General features: G+C 42.6%; 1 protein-coding gene across 1 annotated transcript; it reads left to right on the top strand.

The window, feature by feature from the left end:
• The first annotated feature begins 13,117 nt into the window (after positions 1 to 13,117).
• On the top strand, positions 13,118 to 23,681 carry LOC130931719 (somatostatin receptor type 5-like). The gene is made up of 3 exons (XM_057860697.1): positions 13,118 to 13,174; positions 22,363 to 23,041; positions 23,109 to 23,681. Exons 2-3 carry the CDS (start codon positions 22,376 to 22,378, stop codon positions 23,679 to 23,681), a joined length of 1,239 nt encoding a protein of 412 aa, XP_057716680.1. The 5' UTR covers positions 13,118 to 13,174; positions 22,363 to 22,375.
• Positions 23,682 to 25,667: the final 1,986 nt, after the last annotated feature.

The raw sequence follows: 25,667 nt of genomic DNA, 5'->3' as shown, positions 1-25,667 counted from the left end.
CTTCTTTTTTACGTTCACCGCTTCTTGTTTACATTCTGAAGATTCAATTGCTGCCCACTATCCAGTATATGGACAGGCATTAGGAAACGTTACGATATACGATAGGTGCCGTTTATATAGACCTGGATCAAATAGTGAAATTATTTATATATGACCCCCACACACACACAAAAATCAACTTACATTCTCTTGCCCTCAGTTCATTTTGACTACGCTTATAGATTAGCTGATTTCTTTCTTTTATCACAGACAATTGTTTTATTTGAATGTTTTTATTACTAATTTAATTTATTTACTATAAATAAGAAATACATCTGTGGTTTGAACTTCCTCCTTTGGCCAGCTTTTTATCCCAACAGGGTATCTGATCAGTGGTAGGGCATACCTGTTAATTGATCTTGTTCTTGCCATTAAGCCAGTGCTTCTCAATTATTTTCTGTTACGCACCCCCCCCCCCCCCCCCAGGAATACGTAAACGTTCCGCGACCCCCCCAACTCTCTGCCACCACTGTAAATATACTGTAGTATCATTTGTTTAAAAAAATTCTTATTATTAAAAAATTCTTATTATTATAAGTAAAAGTCTAATATAAAAGAACTAAGTAATAGAGATCAACTTACAATAAAGTGTAAAAAAAAAAAAAAAAAAAAAACACATCCATTCTGTAAAAATACACGCAAAATACATTTTTTGACCGTTTGATGCTGATAAATAAAATTTTATAAAATCAATCAATAATAATAAATTCAAATTGATTCGCAACATTAACTCATTAGGACAATATGTCGAACAATTAGACCGATAAAAACTAAAATTAATACAAGAAAAGTACGGTGTCATTGGACAGAGGGACAGTTATTATTTTTGCTGCAGGCAGTATCAGCTCTTTTGCTATGGTGTGGGGTTATTTTGCACTGAGAAACTTTTAATGAAGGAATTATATGATGCTGACAGTGCTCGCTGGTTTACTGATGTAACACTAACAAAGTGGGAGGATTGTTGGCAATATTTGGCACTCGCTGAAAAAAATAATTCCTGCTGTCCGCTTCGAAAGTAAACAGTCTGGTCTTTCCTCGTCTCCCAAGTCAAAGCCAAAAGCTTAATGCTACATATGCTTCGTCATATTTCCTTGTCTAAGCTTTTCATATCTCCAGAGCTCTTTGCTGTGTGCTCGTTTTGTTCAAAAATACCGCGCACACGCTGAAAATGAGAGCGGCACTGCCACCCACTGAATGGATGTGCAATTACACTTTATTCTATTATGACAAAAATGTATGTTCCCCAAGGTCACATGCGCCACCCCCAGCATCACTTTGCGCCCCACTATTTGAGAAGTACTGCATTAAGCTAACTTCTCAGGATTTGCCTTACTTTTTGAAGATACTTCTTGACCATTGCTGTTTTCCTTGTGGCCTGTTCTTGGTTACCATTTGCCTGTGGTGCTGCAAGGTACTTGTAGCTCTCCTCAACATCTTCTATCCGGCCCTCTCGGAGTGCAACCCCCACTTTTTGGGCTGCCTTCCCTCTCTTAGTCACCTTTTGGACATATTTCTCCAGTCCGGATGACATTCCAATATCCCTGCTGTAGATCCTGGTGGTGTAGATCAGTGAGTTATAATATACGTGTATATATACAGTGGTATGTAAAAATATCTGAATTTGAAGGAATTTCTCACATTTCTGCACAAAATCACCATCAAATTTGATGTAATCTTTATCAAAATCACACAGATGAAAAAAAAAAAACACTGTCTGCTTTAACTAAAACCACCCAAACATTTATAGGTTTTCATATTTTAATGAGGATAGTATGCAAACACTGACAGAAGGGGGTAAAAATAAAGTAAGTGAAATATTTAATATTTTGTTCCCCCCCTCCATTTGGCAGCAATAACTTCAAGCAGACGCTTCCTGTTGCTGCAGATCAGTCTGGTACATCGACCAGGACTAATCTTGGCCCTTTCTTTTCTACAAAACTGCTGTAGTTCAGACAGATTCCTGGGATGTCTGGCATGAATCGCTGTCTTTAGGTCATGCCACAGCATCTCAATGGGGATCAAGTCTGGACTTTGACTTGGCCACTCCAGAACGTGTATTTTGTTCTTCTGAAACCATTCTGAAGTTGACTTACTTCTGTGTTTTGGATCATTGTCTTGTTGCTGCATCCATCCTCCGATTAGCTTCAACTGTCTGACAGACGGCTTCAGGTTTTCCTGCAAAACTTTTGAATTCATTCTTCCATTAATGATTGCAAATTGTCCAGGCCCTGAGGCAGCAAAACAGCCCCAAATCATGACGCTCCCTCCACCATGTTTCTCGGTGCGGATGAGGTGTTGATGTTGGTGAGCTGTTCCATTTTTCCTCCACACATGTTGTGTGTTACTCCCAAACAATTTAACTTTGGTTTCATCAGTCCAAAAATATTTTGCCAAAACTTCTGTGGATTGTCCAAGTTCCTTTTTGTGACAATTAAACGAGCAACTTTTTTTTTTTTTAAGACAGCAGTGGCTTCCTCCGTGGAGTCCTCTCATGAACACCATTCTTGGCCATAGCTTTACATATAGTTCATGTGTACACAGAGATTTTGGACTATGCCAGTGATTTCTGTAAGTCTTCAGCAGACACTCTAGGATTCTTTTTTTTTTTTTTTACCTCTCTGAATATTCTGCACTGAACCCTTGGTGTCATCTTTGGTGGACGGCCACTCCTTGGGAGAGAAGCAACAGTGCCAAACTCTTTCCATTTGTAGACAACTTATCTGACTGTCGATTGATGAACATCCAGACATTTAGAGATGGTTTTGTATTCTGTCCCAGCTTTAGACATATCAACAATCCTTGATCGCAGGTGTTCAGACAGCTCTATTGACCGAGCCATGATACACATCAGACCATGCTTCTCATCAAGACATTTCTTACCAGCTGTGTGTTTTATAGTAGGCAGGGCAGCTTTAAACCACTCATCAGTCATTGGGCACACCCTGACTTAAATTGGGTTTCAATTGGTCTTTAAGTCTCCTTAGGCAGAGGGTTCACTTACTTATTTTTCCCCCTTCTGTCATTGTTTGCATGCTATCCTCATTAAAATATGAAAACATATAAACGTTTGGGTGGTTTTAGTAAAAGCAGACACTGTATTTATTACATTTTTGCATCGGGAGAAAATACTTTTACTTTTTACTAGGGCTGTCAAACGAATAAAATTTTTAATCGACTTAATTACAGCTTAAAAATTAATCGCAATTAATCGCAATTCAAACCATCTACAAAATATGCCATATTTTTCGGTAAATTATTGTTGGAATGGAAAAATAAGACACAAGACGGATATATACATTCAACATACAGTACATAAGTACTGTATTTGTTTATTATAACAATAAATCAACAAGATGGCATCAACATTATTAACATTCTCTTAAAGCGATCCATGGATAGAAAGACTTGTAGTTCTTAAAAGATAAATGTTAGTACAAGTTATAGAAATTTTATATTAAAACCCCTCTTAATGTTTTCGTTTTATTAAAATTTGTAAAATTTTCAATCAAAAACTAAACGAGTAGTTCGCCATTGTTGATGTCAATAATTACACCGTGCTCACTCATGGTGTAACACATAAAATTAGTTCGACCCAAGCGCCAGCAGAGGGCGCCAAACACCAAAAAAGGAGTAACAAGTGGGCATTACACTGTACTGTAATTTTAATCTGTTTGAGCGGGGCATGTGCGTTAATTACGTCAAATATTTTAACGTGATTAATTTAAAAAATTAATTACCGCCCGTTAACGCGATAATTTTGACAGCCCTAATATTTACCCTTAAAAACGTTTTTTTTTTTTTTTTTTTTTTTTTTTCAAATTTTTCTTTGGACCGATTATTTATCATCTAACATATCGGAAAAAAATTTCGAAAGTAACAAAAAAAAAAAAAAAAAAAAAAAAATTAAGCAATAGTTATGAGGTAGATATATGACTTTTTTACAGACGCCATTTTTTATTGTGATATCATTTGTTTAGAAGTTTAAAATATGCAAGTGATTCATTTTATTAAAGTCTTTCTTTTTTCAAAGAAATATTAGACATCAATTAATGATTTTAAGCTAGAAATGACAGAAATTTTGAATAATAAATATAATAAATTACCTAGGTTTTAATGCTGGGTTGAAACCAAAGCGGTTGCGCTACGTCTGTAAACGGGGGTTTCCGGGGTAAAACGGACAAATTAAAAATAGTTTGGGGGCTTCATGCGCCATGAATCTGCTATGGCAGCATATAGACATATTGTTCTATCAAACACAACACTTGTTTTGGTTTAAAATACAGCAGTTTTTTTTTTTTTAAAGGAGTGCAAGAGCAGAAACTGCTTTTTCAGTCTTGTCTATGTTTTGCGCCATATATAATAGTAATTAGGGTTGTCAAAATTATCGCGCTAACAGGTGGTAATTAATTTTTTTTAATTAATCACGTTAAAATATTTGACGCAATTAACGCACAGGCCCCGCTCAAACAGATTAAAATGACAGCAGTGTAATGTCCGCTTGTTACTTGTTTTTTGGTGTTTGGCGCCCTCTGCTGGCGCTTGGGCCCAAATGATTTTATGGATTTCAGCACAATGAGTAAGTATGGTGTAATTATTGACCTCAACAATAGCGAGCTACAAGTTTATTTTGGGATTGAAAATTTTACAAATTTTAATAAAACGAAAACATTAAAAGGGGTTTTAATATAAAATTTCTATAACTTGTACTAACATTTATCTTTTAAGAACTACAAGTCTTTCTATCCATGGATCGCTTTAAGAGAATGTTAATAATGTTAATGCCATCTTGTTGATTTATCGTTATAATGAACAAATACAGTACTTATGTACCGTATGTTGAATGTATATAGCCGTCTTGTGTCTTATCTTTCCATTCCAACAATAATTTACAGAAAAATATGGCATATTTTATAGATGGTTTGAATTGCCATTAATTACGATTAATTAATTTTTAAGCTGTAAATAACTCGATTAAAAATTTTAATCGTTTGACAGCCCTAACAGTAATCAAAAATAATGCTTTCCTAGTTTTGATTTTATTGATGTTTTTCAATGGCAGCCAATGAGTTAATACGTAATTAAATTTGATTCCGAAAAGAAAATTGAGAACCCGAATAAGAAGGAGGTGTGACTCGTTGCCGTGGAGACTTCAGCGCCGCGGCTATTCCACTTGGATCAAACAGGAAGTGTTTTGTTTGCTCGTTTGACTGCCGGCTTCTGCGAGTGGTCAGGTGACTTTCATCCTCTTCACCAATAAAGATGCTTTAGGATGAAATCATTCCAAGTTTCAAAAAGTCCAAAAATCAGACAACAGATTGCACTTTGATGAATAAAGTCACTCACAATGGAGACGCAAACTTGCCAAGGTTTCACCATAATCGTCATGTGGTCCCGTTGCCACGGTTACCAGGTTACCACCATTGAAAGGACAACCTTGCCGGCTAACAAACGTCACTGTGTCTATGTGAAGGATATGTTCACGCTTGAAATGATAAAAGAAAAAAGCGTTTTGTTTGACAGAAGAAAAAGTTGTGGGCTGACAACCGAGTGAAACATCAAAGTCCAAACTTCGTCAAATCGATGTAAATCGGGTGTGTTCGAACAATTCCACAAAGTGCCACAGTGGGTTCAGGTTTTTATTCCAAGGGATCAAGAGGACACCATTTCACTAATCTGCTCTTTTACAAGCGTAATCAGATGATGCCTCGCCCAACAAATTTGACAAGAAAACAGTATTTATCCATAAATAAGATGCACTGGACTATAAACCGCAGGGTTATTCACACCTACAGACTCCTGTTTACATGATCATAAACCTTTCACCTCAAAATGGATACTCGATACCATTGTCGACACACATGTCGACACACACAGAAACACATAAAATGTTAAATCAATGGCAATATTTTATAATATTTAGTCCATATTTTGACCGCTAGTTGGCGCCATGGTTTGCGGGCTTGCAGTGATGACGTCATTGGGATCTTTCCAAATGTGTAGCGTGTTCAACAATTGCTTATTGCTGCCTAAACTCGCCAAGTAAAATGGCACGATGTGCTGCTTTTGGATGCAATTTCCAGTCAAATGGAAACAAGAGGAGTGAAGTGTGTGGTCAAGGTGGAATTATTATTTTTTGTGAATTAATGTGCATAAGTGGAAGCTTCTCCCCTTTTTTGATCCCTGTATGCACTATCCTACCCACCACACGTTACAACTGGCACCCAAACATTTGTCCTGGATACTCAGTCAAGTAAGGGATCCGTCTATTTTCTGGATCCGATGGTCCCACCGAGTCTGCAATATTGGTCTCGGATCTATTTTTTTGTCTTATTCATCGGTCCCACAGCGGCTTTTCGGATCAGTCTATTTTGTGGAATCGACGGCCTGATCGCAGCTGCCACATTGCCATGGGATCGGTCTAATTCCTGGATCTTCGAGTGAGTAAAAAACGCGTATTTGGATTACTGTTGCTGTCTTTTATGTTGACTATTCTTCGTGGGAGTTTTCCCCAAATCATACTAAATAATTAAAGCACTATGCCACGCTACAGTGACGACAGTAACTCTGACGTGGACCTTACAACATTGTTGGAGTTCGTCAGGGAACGCGTGTTTGCGTACTGCTGAGCTCCCGAGTGAAGAATGGTCAAGGTGGAAATATTATTTTTTGTGAATGAATGTGCATAAGTGGAAGCTTCTCCCCTTTTTGATACTTTTATACACGTATCCTAGCTACCTCGCCTTACAATGTACAAGACATGGATTACACAAGGTGTGCTCTTTGGCCTGTACTGTATGTAAAGCACACAACAGCTCTGGATGCTAACACTCTACATAATTATATTGGGATAAGTTTGAAAACGCAATATGCTTACCTTGAATATCTGCTAATAAAACCGGAGTTCCCAACAGGATACACTGTCACTCCCAACCGGAGTTCCCAAAAGCACTCTCTCGCATCACCAGTTTTGCCCCACTTTTGTCTTTTCAGGTATTTGCTGCACGCATTTTTCCCCGAAGCTCGTCTTGTGAACGACCGACAGTGCTGTCCTGCTCTTCACTTTTCAGATCTGATTTAAATAGGAAGGGCAGAACTGACGACATGTTGGGAAAGCTAACGAGTGACACGCTGGAATTTCGGCAACGGGACCGGTGACGTCACGCACTGCGATGTAACAAGAATGGCGACCTATCACTTAAAATAATTTTACAAACTTTGTTAAAACAAAAACATTAAGAGGGGTTTTAATATCAATTTATTATAACTCATACTAACATTTATCTTTTAAGAATTACTTGTCTTAAAATTACAGGATCCCTTTAAATGAGTTCATCATTAGTATACTTTTGACGAGCCTACTAAAGACAGCGTGTAAAAACCCACAAATAAATTGCACTGGATTTTAAACTGCCCCCCGATAGACCCGACCCACGTGACGTCACAACTCCTTCCTCCTGACTGGTGCCGCCCAATTGTCCGTCAACACATCATGTTTACCTGTTACGGCTACGTACATTCCTCCGATTTACGACGTGTTTTTCTGCTCGTTAACATTAATAATCAAAATGGTGAAGGCGTGTGTGGCGGTCGGTTGCAATAACAGAGAAGATAGACGGAGAGACTTGAAGTTCTACCGGATTCCGAGAGACCCGGAGAGAAGAGAGCGAGATGGGCTGCTGCAATTCGACGAGAAAACTGGGCTCCAAACGATTACCACAGATTATGTAGTAGTCATTTTATATCTGGTAAGATGCATTTAATATATATTTAGAGGGTTTTGGGCTGACAACCACAATTAAGATCATTGCTAGGCTAATCGCCGACAACATACACGTATGTATGTAGTGAGAGTGCTATCGCTAAACCATATAAACATTAAAAGCCCTAACTCCATTGACAAACGACATGAAATACATTAGACTTGACAGTGGATGTTAGCAATAACAAAAGATTTTGAAGTGAAAATTTCGTAACTCACCTTTCCAAGCACAAGATAGATTCCTGCCGAATTTTCGTGGACGAGGACCTGTTTCACCCAACCAGCAACGAAGTATTTATAAGCCTCCAAGCTCTTAAAGTTTTTCAAACTTTCGTGAGAATAGGCTGATTTTGTGTGGACAGTTCAGGGTAGCTAGCAGATGTCAGGCAAATACGGCGGAGACAGCGGGTCGAAAAACATCGATTTAGGCATCAAATATGGATCTGGCGAATGGATAAACTGAAGCTTTTCCACATAACGCCTTTTATGCAACGCATCAAGTGAGTTTACGGCATCTGAAAGCACCGGGTCTTCCATGAAATGCATTATAAATTGCTCGATCAATTGAGACCATTGATAATACAGACACAAAATGACGGACAGGGGGGCGGAACCATACAGCGAGCACGTGATTTTGTGACGTCGGTGGGTAGGGTCTATAGTAGGTAACAGCGTGCCAGATCCAGCCTCAGCTCGCCAGATTCATATAGCAATCCGGCCAGCTGAATGTCAGTGCGCCTGATGCGGCTGGGATCATTAATCTGACAGTCCAAATGATAGGTTACGCACTGTGGACTGTGCAGACCGGACACGCTGGTTGACATGTGACGTCAAAGCAGCGCGCACCCTGAAGGCGGGCATCAACGCTGTGACACGAAACAGGAGAGCACGCAGGAGTCAGGGCACAACATCTCGGCAGGCGGTAAGTGCCTTATTCAAAGTCATAATCGCATTTTGAAGCCACTGCTTGACTGTTGAACAAGGTATTCTTTCTTTATTCTTAAAACTCCACAAGTTTGTGACTCCAGCTTTCAGCTAACAAAGAATCTTCTTGATACTGAGCTCATTTTTGTTTTTTTCCCTGGGTCAGGGGTGTCCAAACCGGTCCTTAAGAGCTGCGTTTTTGTTCCTATCAATCGAGCACTGATAGTTAATCCAATGAAGTTTCTGCTAAAACAAATAGCACCTGACTGCAATCTACTGATTACAATCGTAAGACACCATCCAGAGAGCAAAATATAACTGGAGCGGACATGGGCCAGATGTACTGCAAGTTTCGGCCCACTTTTTTAAAGCTGATCGGCCCCAGTGTCTTTTTGAACAATGGCCCAAACACAGTAGGGAGTCACTTGCCAGATCAGCAACCAGTTTTGGGCCAGATCTAGTCCAGAGTACACCACATTAATGTATGGCCCGGATATGGCACATGTTATCCCATCTGGGCCAGGTGGGGTCTATTTTGTTCAACATATCATGATGTAATGTGTTTAAATTGCTAATTAAATTTGTCTATTAAAAGCAATGACAACAGTTCTTCATGCCTTTTATTAATGCTAACATATTCATGCACCATAACAATACGGCATTGTTCATTCATTCATTCATCTTCCATGCCGCTTTTGCTTTTTCACAAAATATTTTAATTGGCACAAGCTACTCCACATTAAAGATAACCCATTTTTAGAACTGTAAACAACATTTTATTAGTTAAGGTTCTGGGGTAACGCAACAGGGACGTAAACGCAGAGACAGAGACAAATTGGCAGTGGGAACAAGAGTGGGCAGTTTGGTGATAGAACGGGCAGGCAGGCGTTCTGGCAGGCAAGCAGTACAGGATCAAAGGTGAAAAAAAAAAAAAAGAGCTCAGTATCAGGATTACAAGATTCTTTATTGGCTGAAAGTCACATAGGTGAGTTGTTAATCTGGCGAGGATGTGAGGCCAAGGAACTGTTTAAGTAAGCTGCTGCTGATGTTCAACGGCACCCAGTGGCGGACTTGGCAATTTTGGGGCCTAAGGCGAACATATCAAGGGGCCCTCTTCTTGGGTCAGGGGTTAAAAAGGTGAGAAGGGTGTGTAGGACATACAGTATGTTCCGGTTCACTAGGGCTGTCCTCAACGACAAATTTTCTCCTGATTAGTCAGCCGACTAGTTTTACGATGAATCAACTAATCTAATAATTTTCTTTTTTTTTACTAATTTAGCAATGAAATTTTTGTTGACGCTTATTAATTCACAAAACCATTTGTCATTTGAAAGCTATTCTTAGTGTATAATCTGTATTCTGTAGTATTGACTCAACATATTATAATATTAATTCTGAAGTATGTGGGTTTAACTCCAGAAATTGTTATTTATTTGACGAACATTACATGTTTTTATTTTGAAATGTTCACCGGAGGTACGTTCGCTAAACCGCTAACCGAAAGCTTTACACTCCGTAAAAAAACATTCTTCGTCATTGCTTGTGGTGTCACTAATAGATTTAAAACATTTTTCGTTAGCAAATGCTGTTAACCAGCTGTTGAGTGTTATTGTATGACTGATAGGAACTGTACTGCATTGTTTCGCCACAGGGTGTGCTATCGTGTATTTTATGTTCGTTGTGAAGAAGAAGAAGAAAGTTAAAAGAGGCATTAGCGGCCTTTTCTCAACTTCTCCCGCACTGCACTTTGGCTCTCATGGAGAGCACGTTCACTCATGTGTTCGAAATAAACAATAGCCTACGTGCAAAGTAGCAAGTGAGCTGTAAAAATAGCGAGCTTAGTGGCGTGAAAAAGGCGGGAGAGCAAAGGGAATCTAACGAACAGCTAAGCGGAGCTAAGCGATGCTAAACGGAGCTAAGCTAAGCTAAATGAAGCTAAGCGACTGATACTCAGTCCGTCCTCGTGGAACAGTCCATTGTAGTGCGTGTGTGTGTGTGGGAGAGATAATATAAATGCAGCATTCAAATGGCTTTCTTTTTTGTTTTGTTATTTGTTTGTTTAGTATGCTGACATAATTATACATGACGAATAGTTGGGGGTGCTGCTGGCTCCGGCGGCCCAAGCCCTTGCTCGTTGGGGCAAGGGCAGCTGGTTGGGGGCCCCCTACTGGTTGGGGGCCTAAGGCGATCGCATACTTCGCCTGTATAATAGATCCGCCTATGACGGCACCTGGTCCCAGGCTCACCCATCTATGCAAACAAGGCAGTGACACAAATACACAAACACGAGGAGGAGGGGCTGAGTTTCAATAATAGTATTCAAATACAAACATTTACGGCCTCCATACGTTCTCATGCAACAAATTTTAAATTACCTAACTTGCAGATATGGCAGATCACTTGAATTCACCGGCCATTTTATTAATGCTCGATTGAATAGCTTGTTTAGTAGTCAAGAAGTGACTTATAACGCAATAATGACTTTGAATAAAGCACTTACTATAAAAATTACCGTACAACGAGATGATCTGTCCTGAAACCTGCATGGTGCCTTGTTTAGTGTTGCAGCAGATGCCCGCCATCAGGGTGCGCGCTGTTGTGACATCACACGTCAACTCTTAAATTTCAGATTTTTAGCCCATCCGGTCTGCAGAGTCCTCCCAAGACCAGTGCGTAACCTATCATTCGGACTGTCAGATTGATGATCCCCGCACTGAGCCGTTTAGCAGATGATATTGCTGCCGCAATAGCGGGCAACTGTGTGCCGGATCTGACCTCAGCTCGCCAGATCCGCATAGCAATCACACCCGCTTAATGTCAGTGCACCAGATGCGGCCCAGATCAGCACTATGGCAGTCCAAATGATAGGTTACGCACTGTTCCGGGTTTAACCGATCCTTGGCCTCACATCATCGCCAGATCAACAACTCACCTACGTGACTTTCAGTGAACAAAGAATCTTGTAATCCTGATGCTGAGCTCATTTTTGCCCCCCCCCCACCCACCTAGATCCTGTATTGCTTGCCTGGCAAAACGCCGTTCACCTGTTCTTTCATCAAATTGCCCACCTGATTCTTCAGACACTATCCACCACTGCCTCTCATCATCAATGAATTAGGTCCCCCGCTACCCCACAACCTTAACAAATACAATATGCTGTTTACAGTCTAAAAATGGATCATCTTCAATGTGGAGTTGCTTGTTCCAATTAAAATAGGTTGCGAAAAAACAATGTTGTATTGTTATGTTTTCGTTAGGGCTGTCAAAATTATCGCGTTAACGGGCGGTAATTAATTTTTTCAATTAATCACGTTAAAATATTTGACGCAATTAACGCACATGCCCCGCTCAGATTAAAATGACAACAGTGTAATGTCCGCTTGTTACTTGTTACTTGTTTTTTGTTGATTGGCGCCCTCTGCTGGCGCTTGGGTCCAAATGATTTTATGGGTTTGGGGAGTGAGCATGGTGTAATGACATCAACAATGGCGAGCTACTAGTTTATTTTTTGATTGAAAATTTTACAAATTTTAATACAATGAAAACATTAAGAGGGGTTTGGGATTAATTAATTTTTAAGCTGTAATTAACTCGATTAAAATTTTTAATCGTTTGACAGCCCTAGTTTTTGTATGTTACTTATTACAGTATGATACATTGAACAAAAGGGATTCCAAATTTATTAGTGAAAACAGTTTTGATACAAATCTTGGCCAGATTGGGTAACATGTGTGCCATATCCGGGCCATACATTAATGTCGTGTCTGCTACTTTGGACCAATTCTGGCCCACAAACTGGTTGCTGATCTGGCGAGTGACTCCTTCCTGAGTTGAGGCCGTTGTTAAAAAAGACACTGGGGCGGATCTGTTTTATGAAGTTGGGTCGAAATTTGCAGTACATCTGGCCTATGTCTGCTATCTAAGATATGTGGACCTGGCGAGCTGACGCCGTATCCGGCACACAGTCACCAATGTTTTGCAAACTTTTTCCATCTTCAACATGATTCAATTCAATTCTTAGTTTGGTGTTAATTCTTTGGTTTGAATGAAATAAATTCAACTTGGTTTTTGGAAAAAGGCTTCAGCAAAAGGCCAAGTACTGTGAATACGTTTTTGGATTGACCAACTTTGACCTCCTTGTTATCAGTTAACAAAAGAAATGTGGTACTTCTATGATTGCTCTGACAAGCTTCTGACGATGCCTCTCCGGTGGAACGAACAAACGAACGAACGCACGCACAGAATGGGACGCTAACACCTCCCACTGGACTAGCTGTCTCCTAGTTACAAGCAGACAAGTGGTCAGCTCCTGTTCTCGCTCCTGCAGCGGATGACGACAATGACGGTTCCGCTCACGATGCCGCTGCAGACTTGAGCAGCCGAAAACCCAGTCGCCGCCGCCGCCACTCGGCTCTTGAGCAAGGAGGGAGAAAAAGAACAACTACTCCACCGGTAAGCTCCGTTCTACCTCACTGCGGGCACAACTACCAGAGAGTGAGTAGCCTCCAAGTTTGGACACTGGAGCCAAAATGTAGCTTTTCAGTCATCTCATCACCTTTCGGCACCTTGAACACTACTTGCAATATCTATATCAATTTTGCCTGAAAAATGAAAATCCCGACTATTTTCTCTCAAACCCGATTTTCCGAAATCAGTTACGATTTCTTGGCAAAATTAAAATAATGGCAAAAAAAGTATTCAGAATGTCTGGCATTTAAACTTTTTTTCCCCCCTTATTAGAACTGAAAGTGCCACACAGAACAATACTTTAGGATTAAGAGCATTTTTTTAATACAACAGACTCCAGCTCTGTTCTTAATTAAAGCGATAATGAAATAAGAAAGTGCATATACCATTTGAAACAAAATCAAACATGAGAAAAGGTAGACAGTCAGTCTGTAAACCATTGGGTAGCACACAGGTAGCGCCCGTGTTACGAACGAGTTCCTCCACGAATTTCCATGTAAATCGGAATTAACCATTTAAGTACCGCAAAATAACTATCCAGAATGTCTATTGTATTTTGTTTCATGATGGAGGCTGCCCTCTGGTGGTAGCGTGGGGTCTGGCTGGACTGTCGCCTTACGACTGAAGAGCAGACTCTCGTCTGACATGGATAAATGACAGCAGCCTTCTGGTTTGGCCCACATAAGCTAACACGTTTGTGTATGCATTTTGAAGGGAATAGTATCTTTTCTCATATTTTCCGTTCAACTGTTTGTATTAATCTAACACACTTGATATAATCAATCAGGGAATAGTATTTTTTTCTTTTTTTACTGTTTGACTGTTTGTATTACTCTAACATACCCAATATAAGTAAATAGCATTTATATCATAGTTTAAGGAAAACAAGCAGAATATATTTGACATAGGGCATAAGAGATACATGACGCCTTCTGACCACGGGAGCCCAACGCGTGCGTCATGCAGCTGGCTGAGCAACATTGACGCTGACTACCAGGTGATTGGCAAGACATCTACAAGCCCACGTCTGCAACACCAAATCCCGCAATCAGCTCTTAAGGACAGTCCAGAACAAATGGCGGGGAGTCCTGCACTACCACAACACCTGATAACGAAAAGAACTCTAAATTTGATAGCTCGGCGATTTTCCGGCTTTCAAAATGGAGTCAGTACAGGGCGTTAAGACTAAGGTGAATGCGCGAAGTTTGGCCTTTTGGTCGGGTTGTCAGGGTTTTGTCGGCCCGGGTTGTTGAAACTGCGCCAGCCAGGTCTGGGTGGCGTGATTCATGCAATCTGGCTAAAAGGTTAGATTCCTTCAATTTGAAATTAAGATTACAGCTACAGTTTGTGGAGTTACGTGTGAGCGATTTGCTATAAGAATTGTAAATATGTCAGCATTCGTAGCATTTAAGCTAGTGGACTTTTGTTGGACAAATTAGGCTAATTTGATTAACTAAATTTACATCTTGATCAGACTAGATTGACGTTTAAACACCAAGTGTTTTGTGTCAAGTGACAAGCTTCAAAAAGCACGACTGCCTTGTTTGATGTCTGTAAAGCTGAACAGTTTCACTTTAAGTGAGGACTGAACATTATTAACTCATTCACTCCCAGCCATTTTCACCGGAGCAAGGCCCTTCGGTCCCGGCTGTTTTACTGGATTTTGACTGATTTTGCAAGGCCCACAGAAAATTCTGTTCTATTGCTATATAAACATGGAACCCACCAAAAGAAAGATTAGACTTCTTTCAGCAGGATGAAAACAGTTAGTTCATATCTTTTTCCATTCTTTAGAAATCAGCATTAGAAAATAGCTTAGTTCGAGCAATTTTCCAATTTCTGATGAAAAACAGAGAAATTGAGCTTTTTGTGAAAGCATACATTTCAAACATAACTTTGACTTTAACACAGCTATTTTTTGCTTTAGCTACATCCCAAACATCTGAATAATGTTTTTCTTTTACAAAATAACATAATCAACAAGACAAATAGAGCCTTTGATAGCAAAGTAAAAATTTATTTACACATAACTAACTGAGATGATGCTGTTGGGGTTGCTACAGCCGGGTAAACTTTTCCCTCATCGCCGCCTGTCTCTGCTCGGCGAGCAGCACGGACTCAATGGCATCGTCCGCTGCACCGGTGGTCCCGGTCGTTCTGCTCGGTCGTCCAGCGCCTGGCATCCCCGGTGTCCTCCCGGTTGTTCTGCTTGGTCATCCGCCGCCTGGCACCCTGGACGTCCTTTCGCCAGCGCCCCGGCCGTGCGGCCCGGCCGTTCGTTCCGTTGAATCGGGTTGCGGGTCTTACCAAATGCCCTACTGCCTTCCAGTGGTCAGTTTTATTGCTTTAAAACGGATGTTCAGCGTTGTGCTTTGGAGCTAAGTTGAATCAGAACCCAGAGATGTCTCTTGTGAAAAAAAAAAACGTAAAAGACGTATAAATACATCTTTGGGACACCGAAACAATTAAAAATAGAACATATTTGTACGTTTTTAGGAGCAAACGAGTTAATAAAGTAATGTAAAAAAATAAGATACTGTGCGGTACAATAAGGTACCGTTTATGCGACAAAAAAAACAACTGGAGACAAAATTGCGGACAAGACTCTAGCGGCGTCAAGTCAAAATCGCGCCATTCGAGTACATCGTTACCCGGGGACTACCTGTAGACTTTCAGCAAGTCAGTCTGCCACCCAGCTAGCCAGCCTGTCAGGTGAAGTAGGTAAGCAGCCAGGCTCAGGGTGATGTGCTGTCACATTTCTCTCTGGTCTTGCTTCCATAAATGAATGTTTAGGGCAAAACTGTCCCTCACTAATAACAATATGCAAGGTGGCAATCACCTTGTCTAAACAAAACACAAATATCCACCTCAGTGAACATAACAAACCTTTACAAAAGACGTCAGGTCAAGCACATTAATAGGCCAATGAACAATGCATATAGATTCATTTTTCAAATGTAGACCTATGCAATTTGCCAAAATATGTAATTGTATTAAAACAAAACAAAAACCTGCATGCTTTTAGTTAGTGTAATCTGGTAACAGCAATCTTGACAGGAAAACGAGACAGGCGGCCCAAGGTGGTGAGTGAGGAACCACTGAATTGCTGGCCAAATATCATCAGGAAGATTTGATGTTCAGGTTTCTTATCTCTCGACTCAACAAACCTTGGCCCAGCAGCCTATGTTTGTCACTTTGCAAAGTTCACATCAACTTGACAGACAGAAAGGCAGTTCATCCTACCGTCATTTGCACATTACAAAAAGCAGGCTTAAAGGTTAATTCAATAACAGGCTCGAAGTCAAAGGTATGGAGAGGACGTTTACCATTGCGCCTAATCAATTGTCAAAGATGACAACAAAAGCTCAACTGCTTTGATCATCATTGTCGTTGAGAAATACGATGCAGGTTGTGGAACGTGTGTGTGTGCGCACACACGTGAGTAGTTCCTCTTTCAAGTCCCTCTGACCTTTAGGCTGAACACCACAATCTGCTGACATTCTGTCTCCCGATGTTAGCGTTCAGTAAACATTAGCATTGAATTCACCATTCGCACTTCACCACCAAAGATACGACGGACCTTGCTTATCAGCTTGTATACTCCTCCGTAATAGATAGAAATCTATCATACAAAAAAAAATTGGAACCCATCCCACAGATTTTAGAGCGCCTCATTGTCAGCCCTGAGCATACGCGGGAGAAGGACCAAGAAAAAAAGGGACACATTTCTGACTTGACAGCCAGAGTGTGTGCCAGCATGGACATTTTAGAAAGGAAGGATGACAGGCAGGAGGGATTGTAGATAGCTTGGGCACTTGTTGACCACTTTTATTTGACAAAATCAAGAAACGATTAACAAGCAAAACGAACCAAAATTTCCGTCTTAGGGGATCACTGCCATGCCGAAGAATGCCTCTCAGGTCCTCGCTTTCTCGGGCTAGCTCACGCGACTCTCCTTTTAATGGGGAAAGTGCCTTGATTGCAATTGCTTCATCAGGTGTTACCTGTGGTCGCCATCCAGGGGTGTCGCCGTCCATGGTGCTGACCCCTGTGACAAGTCCTGTGGCACTGGGACGCCACACACCCTCTCCCTTAGACGGATCCCAGGGTCGCTCTCTGATCTTGGTTTCTTCCCGCGGCGGCTTCTTCCTGGCCGATCTCCTCCCTCTGTCACGGCAGCATTAAATTCTTCCGGGGCCAAACTACACCCTCTCTCGGGGCGGTTTCTTCCTGGCCGATCTCCACCCTCTCTTGCAGCGATGGCTTCTTCAGGGGCTGATCTCTGCGCTCTCTCGGGGTGGCGGCAGCTTCTTCTGGGGCCAATCTCGGCCCTCTCTTAGGGCAGCGGCCACTTCTTCCATGGTCGATCTCCGCCCTCGCTCAGGATGGCTTGTTCTGGAGGCGATTTCCGCCCTCTCTGGTGGTGGCAGCACCTGCTTCCGGGGCTGATCTCCGCCCTGTGTCTGGGCGGCTTCTTCCAAGCTCGAGCTCTGCCCTTTCTCACGGCGGTGGCTTTTTCCGGGGTCGATCACAGCCCTCTCTTTTGGTGGCGGCAGCTTCTTCCGGGGCCAAATTCTGCGCTGTCCCGGGGTGGCGGCAGCTTATTCCGGGGCCAATCTCCGCCCTCTCTTAGGGCAGCAGCAACTTCTTCCGCGGTCGATCTCCACTCTCTCTTAAGCCAGCTTGTTCCGGAGGCGATCTCGGCCCTCACTCGTTGTGGCGGCACCTGCTTCCGGGGTCGATCTCCACCCTCTCTCAGGGTGGCTTGTTCTGGAAGCGATCTCCGCCCTCTCTCATGTTGGCGGCACCTGCTTCCAGGGTCGATCTCCGCCCTGTCTCTGGGCAGCTTGTTGCGGGGGCAATCTCCACCCTCTCTCGTGGCGGCGGCACCTTCATCCGGGGCCAATCCCCACCCTCTCTCGGGGTGGCGGCGGCTTCTTCCAAGCTCGATCTCTGCCCTTTCTCGCGGCGGTGGCTTTTTCCGGGGTGGATCTCAGCCCTCTCTTTTGGCGGCAGCAGCTTCTTCCAGGGCCGATCTCTGCGCTGTCTCGGGGCGGCGACAGCTTATTCCGGGGCCAATCTTCACCCTCTCTCAGGGAAGCTTGTTCCGGAGGCGATCTCGGCCCTCTCTCATTGTGGCGGCACCTGCTTCCGGGGTCGATCTCCACCCTCTCTCAGGGTGGCTTGTTCTGGAAACGATCTCCGCCCTCTCTCGGGTTGGCGGCACCTGCTTCCGGGGTCGATCTCCGCCCTGTCTCTGGGCAGCTTGTTCCGGGGGCAATCTCCACCCTCTCTCGTGGCGGCGGCACCTTCTTCCGGGGCCAATCCCCACCCTCTCTCGGGGCAGTGGCAGCTTCTTCCAGGACTGATCTCAGCCCTCTCTCGGGGTGGCGGTGGCTTCTTCCAAGCTCGATCTCTGCCCTTTCTCGCGGCAGTGGCTTTTTCAGGGGTCGATCTCAGCCCTCTCTTGTGGCGGCAGCAGCTTCTTCCGGGGCCAATCTCTGCCCTTTCCCGGGGCAGTAACTTCTTTCGGGGCTGATCTCCACCCTCTCTCGCAGCGGCAGCTTCATCCGGGGCCGATCTCTGCCCTCTCTCGGGGCATCGGCGGCTTCTTCCGGTGTTGTTCTCCACCCTCTCTCGTGGCGGCGGCTTCTTCCAGGGCTGTTGTCGGCCCTCTCCTGCAGCAGCTTCCTCCGAGGCCCTTCTCCGTCCTCTCTGGTGGCAGTGGCAGCTTCCTCCAGGGCTGTTCTTCACCCTCTCTAATTCTCTGCTATTGCGGCGACCTTCTCCAGAACAGCCCTCTGCCTCTGCTGCACACGTCATCCCTCAGCTCGAGTCTTTGGGCAGCAGGGGACTAGCGTGCCCGCATTCTCCACCAGTGTAAAATAACAGGATTGGAAGGAGGAAAAGCAGGACAGGTTGAAGATAGCTTGGGGGCTTGTGAACCACTGTAATTTAGTTCTTGGTGTAGCTCCCACGACGCTCTCCTTTTCATGGGTAAGCGCCTTGATTGCAATGGCCTCATCAGGTGTTACCTAATGAGTCAATTACCAGCAGGTGCAGTGGTCGCAGTCAGTGGTGCTGACCCCTGTGGCGAGTCCTGTGGCACTGGGAGGCCACAATAGGTATATCAGCGGTGACGTTATCGACTGCTGACTTGACTTTTTTCTTCATGTCTTCCTTTCTCCTTGACTTTGATTTTCTTTGTCTCTGTGTTTTGCTTTGGGCTAGAAGTCACTGACATTTATTGTTTCTTGATTGATAACATTGATATCGGAGCTTGCTCTGCATCGTTTCCATGGCGACCACCCCTGACAGGCCAAATGCTCAAACCGTGTAAAAGCTTGTACTTTGGAGAGAGAAATTAAAGTTAAGAGGTTAGATAATTGCTTATGTAAGTCTCTTTGCATGTTTGTGTTCAAGATTACTCATGTGTATCAAATTTGCGGGATATGTTTTCAGCTGCTTCGGCGGAGGTCTGCTTTCAGAGTGATTTTAGATTTTAGAGTGCTCCTCTAGTTCTTAAATGTTTTGCCCATCTTACTGAGGTTGTCCTTTAAAATCCTATCAAGCGCATGGTATACGACAGTGTTTTTCAACCGGTGTGCGACGTGAGAGATCGTCAGGTGTGTTCAAAAATATTATCTAATGTCGCTTTTTTGGGGGGGGCAGTAAGAAGGATGGAGTAGGTAGAAAATTGTCGGTCTTATGCAGATAACCGAGGTATTGCTTGTGTCGTGTTCAAGAACTGCTCAGATTTCTAGCCATCAGCCGCCTTGCTGTCCTCGACAATGTGAACCCCAGCACGTCTACTGTACATCAGTTGATTAGACTTGTCAAGTTCAATTCAATTCAATTTTATTTGTATAGCCCTATATCACAACAGTTTTGTCTCAAAGGGCTTTACAGAATCGTTTTGATACACAGTCAGATACAGTAGATGAATGAGTCCATGACCTGGGCATCCCCCGTCCTTAGACCCTCACTGGCGGCTAGGAAAAACTCAAGAAACCCCATGGGAAAAAAGAGAAACCTTGGGGAGAACCACAATCAGGAGAGATCCACTCCCAGGACGGACAGGCTATAGATGCACCAGGACTGATGATGGGTAGAAGGGGAAGAGTTCGAGTTTGTAGAGTTGCAGAGGAGTAACGGAACATGAGAAGGTCCATCCAGCCAGATGAAACGGGGGGGTTCAGTGAGGACATCCATCCAGCCAGGGGTCAGGACAGTCAGGCCGCCGTGGCTGAAAAAAAGGGGACACCGGGTGACTAGTGATGAAAAGACTAGTCAACTAGATATTAGAATTACAAAAGAGAAATAAAGTAAGAACATGTGGTAAGTAGAGTGAAAAACAGGGGATAGGACTCAGTGGCTGTACTTCTGTACAAGTGTAGATACGGTGCCCTCCATAATTATTGGCACACCTGAAAAATCAAGACAGATATATACATTTAAATTCAAATAATATGGGACCTTAATGGATAAAAAAGGGAATGATCCAACCTTCAATACAAGTGCATTCATTCAGTATCCCACATAAGGAAAAAAAGATTTGACATCAAATAATGTGTGTCACAATTATTAGCACCCCTGGTGTTAATACTTTGTACAACCCTGTCAGGATATCGGCTTTGTGTTCATCTAAACAGGCTCAAATTTCACACTGAGCAAGTATAAATTCTGAGAAATTATTTTATGTATGAATATACTGTACAGAAAGTAATCTAAAAACATTTTTGGTTTGAGGTGTGCCGCGAGATTTTTTCCAATGTAAAAATGTGCCGTGACTCAGAAAAGGTTGAAAAACACTGGTATGCGAGATGCCCTTGGAAATAATGACCATGCAAAGTTCTCTACCACATTTTCGATTTGATTTGGATGCATGCATATGGGGCGCCGTTTGTAAAGCAGCTCATGCTGAAAATTACTATAACATTTTCTCACATTTGGCGCCACACAGTGTTTAAAATGTGGTGTAAAAAATTTTAGAGTCACTTTTTTTGTTGCACATTTACAACATTATTTAGCAACTTCAATATTTGATTTTAAATAATAAGTATTGGACCTTAATGTTTAAATCCAGAACTAAATATTTAATTTAAATCTTAAATGTAAATGTTAAATTTATATCCTACATTTATTTCTTAAATATAAATGTTTAATATATATCTTGAATCTAAATGTTAAATTTATATCTTAAATCCAAATGTTAAATATATATCTTAATTCTAAATGTTAAATATATATCTTAAATGTGAATGTTAAATTTAAATCTTAAATTTAAATCCTAAATGTGTATATATAAATACCAAATTTAAATGTCAAATCTGGAAATGGTTGAAACTGATTATTTAGCTTAATATGCAAATTCACATGACTGGAGACCGGAAGTAACAAAATAAAAGCTGGAGCAGCTCAGACTGTTTGCTTAGTCCAGTCCAAATGAGACCCCTTGTGGTTATTCATAGTAACTTTACCAGGCTAATGTAAGCAAAAGTGACACGAAAAACACAAAATACTCTTTAAATAGCATCTCTTAAATGTATTTTACCCAGATATTGTTATTATCACAATGATTCATGTCCAAGAGCCGACTGTTAAGTAGGTTTTATTCATTTTCAAGCAACATAAGCCAACAGTCTAAGCTGTTCCAGCTTTTATTTTGTTACTTCCGGTTTCCAGTCACGTGAATTTGCATATTAAGCTAAATATTTAGTTTCAACCATTTCCAGATTTAACATTTAAATTTAGTAGTTAGATGTATATTTAAGATTTACATTTAGGATATAAATTTAAGATTTACATTTCAGATATATATTTAACAATTAGATTTGAGATATATATTTAACTTTTGGATTTAAGATATATGTTTAACAATTGGATTTAAGATATATATTTAGGATATAGATTTAAGATTTACATTTATGATTTAAATTAAATATTTAGGTCTGGATTTAATCATTCAGGTCCAATACTTATTATTTAAAAATAAATATTTAAGTTGCTAAATAATGAAAAAAAAAAAAAAAGTGACTCTAAAATTTTCACACCACATTTTAAACACTGTGTGGCGCTAAATGTGAGAAAATGTTGTCGTAATTTTCAGCATGAGCTGCTTTACAAACGGCGCCCCATACACGCACTCCCTGCTGATGATGTTCCTTTTTCAGCAATTTTGACCAGATGGACGCCGTGTGGGAGAACACCAGCGGCACGTTCCGGGATTCGTTTCTCCCGCCCAACGCCAGCGACGCGGAAGACGGGCGAGGCCCCGGGGCGGGGAGCGTCCTGGTCCCGTTGATCTACTTGATGGTGTGCGCCGCCGGTCTGAGCGGGAACACGCTGGTCATCCACGTGGCGCTGCGTCATTCCAAAACGGAATCGGCGACCAACACCTACATCCTCAACCTGGCGGTGGCCGACGAGCTCTTCATGCTGGGGCTCCCCTTCCTGGCCGCGCAGAACTCCCTGCAGGCGTGGCCCTTCGGCTCCTTCATGTGCCGGCTGGTGATGACGGTGGATTCCATCAACCAGTTCACCAGCATCTTCTGCCTGACCGTCATGAGCGTGGACCGCTACTTGGCGGTGGCTCGGCCGCTGCGCTCGGCCCGCTGGCGCAGCCCCCGCGTGGCCAAGGCGGTCAACGCCGCCGTCTGGGCGCTCTCCTTCCTGGTGGTCCTGCCCGTGGTGGTCTTCGCCGACATCCAGAAGACGGGCGGCACCTGCAACATCCTGTGGCCGGCCCCGGTCAAGGTGTGGCGGGCGGCCTTCATCGTTTTCACATCCACGGTGGGCTTCCTTTTCCCCCTGCTCGTCATTTGCCTCTGCTACCTGCTCATCGTCTTCAAGGTGACATTTCTCAAACATAGATGAATGGTTCAGAAAACCGTTAAATCACATGTATGATTATTTGAAGGTGCGCAGTTCGGCCAAGAAGGTCCACGGCGCCGCCTCGGGCAAGCGACGCAAGTCGGAGCGCAAGGTGACGCGCATGGTGGTGATCGTGGTGGCCGTTTTCGTCTTGTGCTGGTTGCCCTTCTATGCGCTTAACGTGCTCAACTTGTTGGTGGCGCTGCCCACCGACTACCAGGGCCTCTACTACTTCGTGGTGGTCTTGGGCTACGCCAACAGCTGCGCCAACCCGGTGGTCTACGGCTTCATGTCGGACAACTTCAAGAGAGGCTTTCGCAAAGCTCTCTGCCGTGACACCCGCAAGGTGGAGGACCGTCAGCTGGACCTCCGGGCGCAGGAGAGCGGCGGGCACGCCCAGGACAGCCCGAGGAGAAGCGGCATCTCGGAAACGCATAGAGTCCTCGGAAGGGGACAAAACAGAGTCGCCCCCTACCCGGAGCTTTTGTCAGTAGCGCCCGACCATGGCGTCTGCGAGGGGCCCGGCGAGTCCCCTTCGCCAGCCACGCCTCTGCTCGGAAACGACGCCGTAACAGTGCCCGACGAGAACACCGCCTCCGTAGAAATAAGCAACTTGTAAGTTGGAGACAGCGCTTCATCTCTATTCAATGGTATGAAAAATGATCTCAACCTTTTGGAATTTGTCACATTTCTGCATAAAATCACCATTAAATATGATCTGATCTTTGTCAAAATCACACAGATGGAAAAAAACTGTCTTCTTTAACAAAAACCACCCAAAAATGTATACGTTTTCATATTTTAATGAGGATAACATACAAACAATGACAGAAGGGGGATATGTAAGTAAGTGAACCCTCTGCCTAAGGAGACTTAAAGAGCATTTGAAAACAATTTTTACCAAACATTCTAAGTCAGGTGTGTGCCCAATCACTGATGAGTGGTTTAAAGCTGCCATAAGCATTGTCTGATGTGCATCATGGCTCGGTCAAAGAGCTGTCTGAAGACCTGCGATCAAGGATTGTTAATCTGTAAAGCTAGGAAAGGATAGAAAACCATCTCTAGAAGTCTGGATGTTCAACAGTCGACATTCAGAGAAGTTGTTTACAAATGGAGAGAGTTTGACACTATTGCTTCTCTCCCAAGGAGTGGCCGTCCACCAAAGATGACGCGAAGAGTTCAGCGCAGAATACTCAGACAGGTAAAAAAAGAACCCTCGAGTGTCTGCTAAAGACTTTCAGAAATCACTGGCACAGTCCAATATCTCTTTGCACACATCAACTATATATAAAACTATTGCCAAAAATGGTGTTGATTCCATTGGAAGCTACTGCTGTCTAAAAAAAAACATTGTTGCTCTTTTAATGTTAGTAAAAGGCACTTGGAACTCCGCAGAAGTTATTTTGTGGATTGATGAAACCAAAGTTGAATTGTTTGGGAGTAACACACAGCGTCATGTGTGGAGGAAAAATGGAACAGCTCACCAACCTTAACACCTCATCCCCACCGTGAAGCATGGTGGAGGAAGCATCGTGATTTGGGGCTGTTTTTGCTGCCTCAGGGCCTGGACAACTTGCAATCATTAATAGAAAAAAGAATTCAAAATTTTGGCAGGAATAACTGAGGCTGTCTGTCAGACAGTTGAAGCTAAAAAGAGAATGGATGCTGCAAAAAGACAATGTTCCAAAACATTGAAGTAAATCAACTTCGGAATGGTTTCAGAAGAACAAAATACACATTCTGGAGTGGCCAATTCAGATGCTGTGGCATGACCTAGAGACAGTGATTCCAGACATCCCAGGAATCTCACTGAACTACAGCAGTTTTGGAGAGAAGAATAAGCCAAGATTAGTCTTGATCGATGTGCCAGACTGATCTGCAGCTACAGGAAGCGTCTAGTTGACGTTATTGCTGCCAAAGAGGGGCACAAAATATTAAATGTGATGGTTCACTTACTTATTTTCCCCCTTCTGTCATTGTTTGCATACTATCCTCATTAAAATATGAAAACCTATAAATGTTTGGATGGTTTTAGTTAAAGCAGACACTGTTTTTTCATCTGTGTGATTTTGACAAAGATCAGATCACATTTAATTGTGATTTTATGCAGAACTGTGAGAAATTCCAAAAGGTTCAGATACTTTTTAATACCACTGTATGCTTTGAAGTCGACAATTTCTGTTTTCACATGGATGCACTTGCCTGCGTTTGAAAAGAGACGTTTATAACCCCTGAAGCCATGTACAAATACTTGAGCATTTGTACACCGTTGACTATTTAAGAACATATTCAAAGCACTGTGTTTGTAAATCAACGTGTCTTAGTATTTTTTTGTGTTTGTATTTTGACCATGTTTGTAATGTTGGCGTCCTCATGACTCTTGATGTTTTTGTGGCTGTGACTCCGTGACAATATGCACTCTTGCTGCACTTATGTACCATTAAACGTGTGCATGGGTGTGTGTTGGTTAGTTATTGCAATGGAAGCTCTTCATTACTTTGGATTGATTGCCACTCAAAATATCAAGTGTTGATTAAAAGTCTGGAACCTTTCCTAGAAAACCAGATGGCTTTGCTAATTCAGCCCCCGCCACGCTAAATGCACT

Source organism: Corythoichthys intestinalis, chromosome 16 (assembly GCF_030265065.1).
Source record: "Corythoichthys intestinalis isolate RoL2023-P3 chromosome 16, ASM3026506v1, whole genome shotgun sequence".
Lineage (NCBI taxonomy): Eukaryota > Metazoa > Chordata > Actinopteri > Syngnathiformes > Syngnathidae > Corythoichthys > Corythoichthys intestinalis.
The sequence above is the reverse complement of the archived record's forward strand: the minus strand, read 5'-3'. Positions and strand labels throughout refer to the sequence as shown.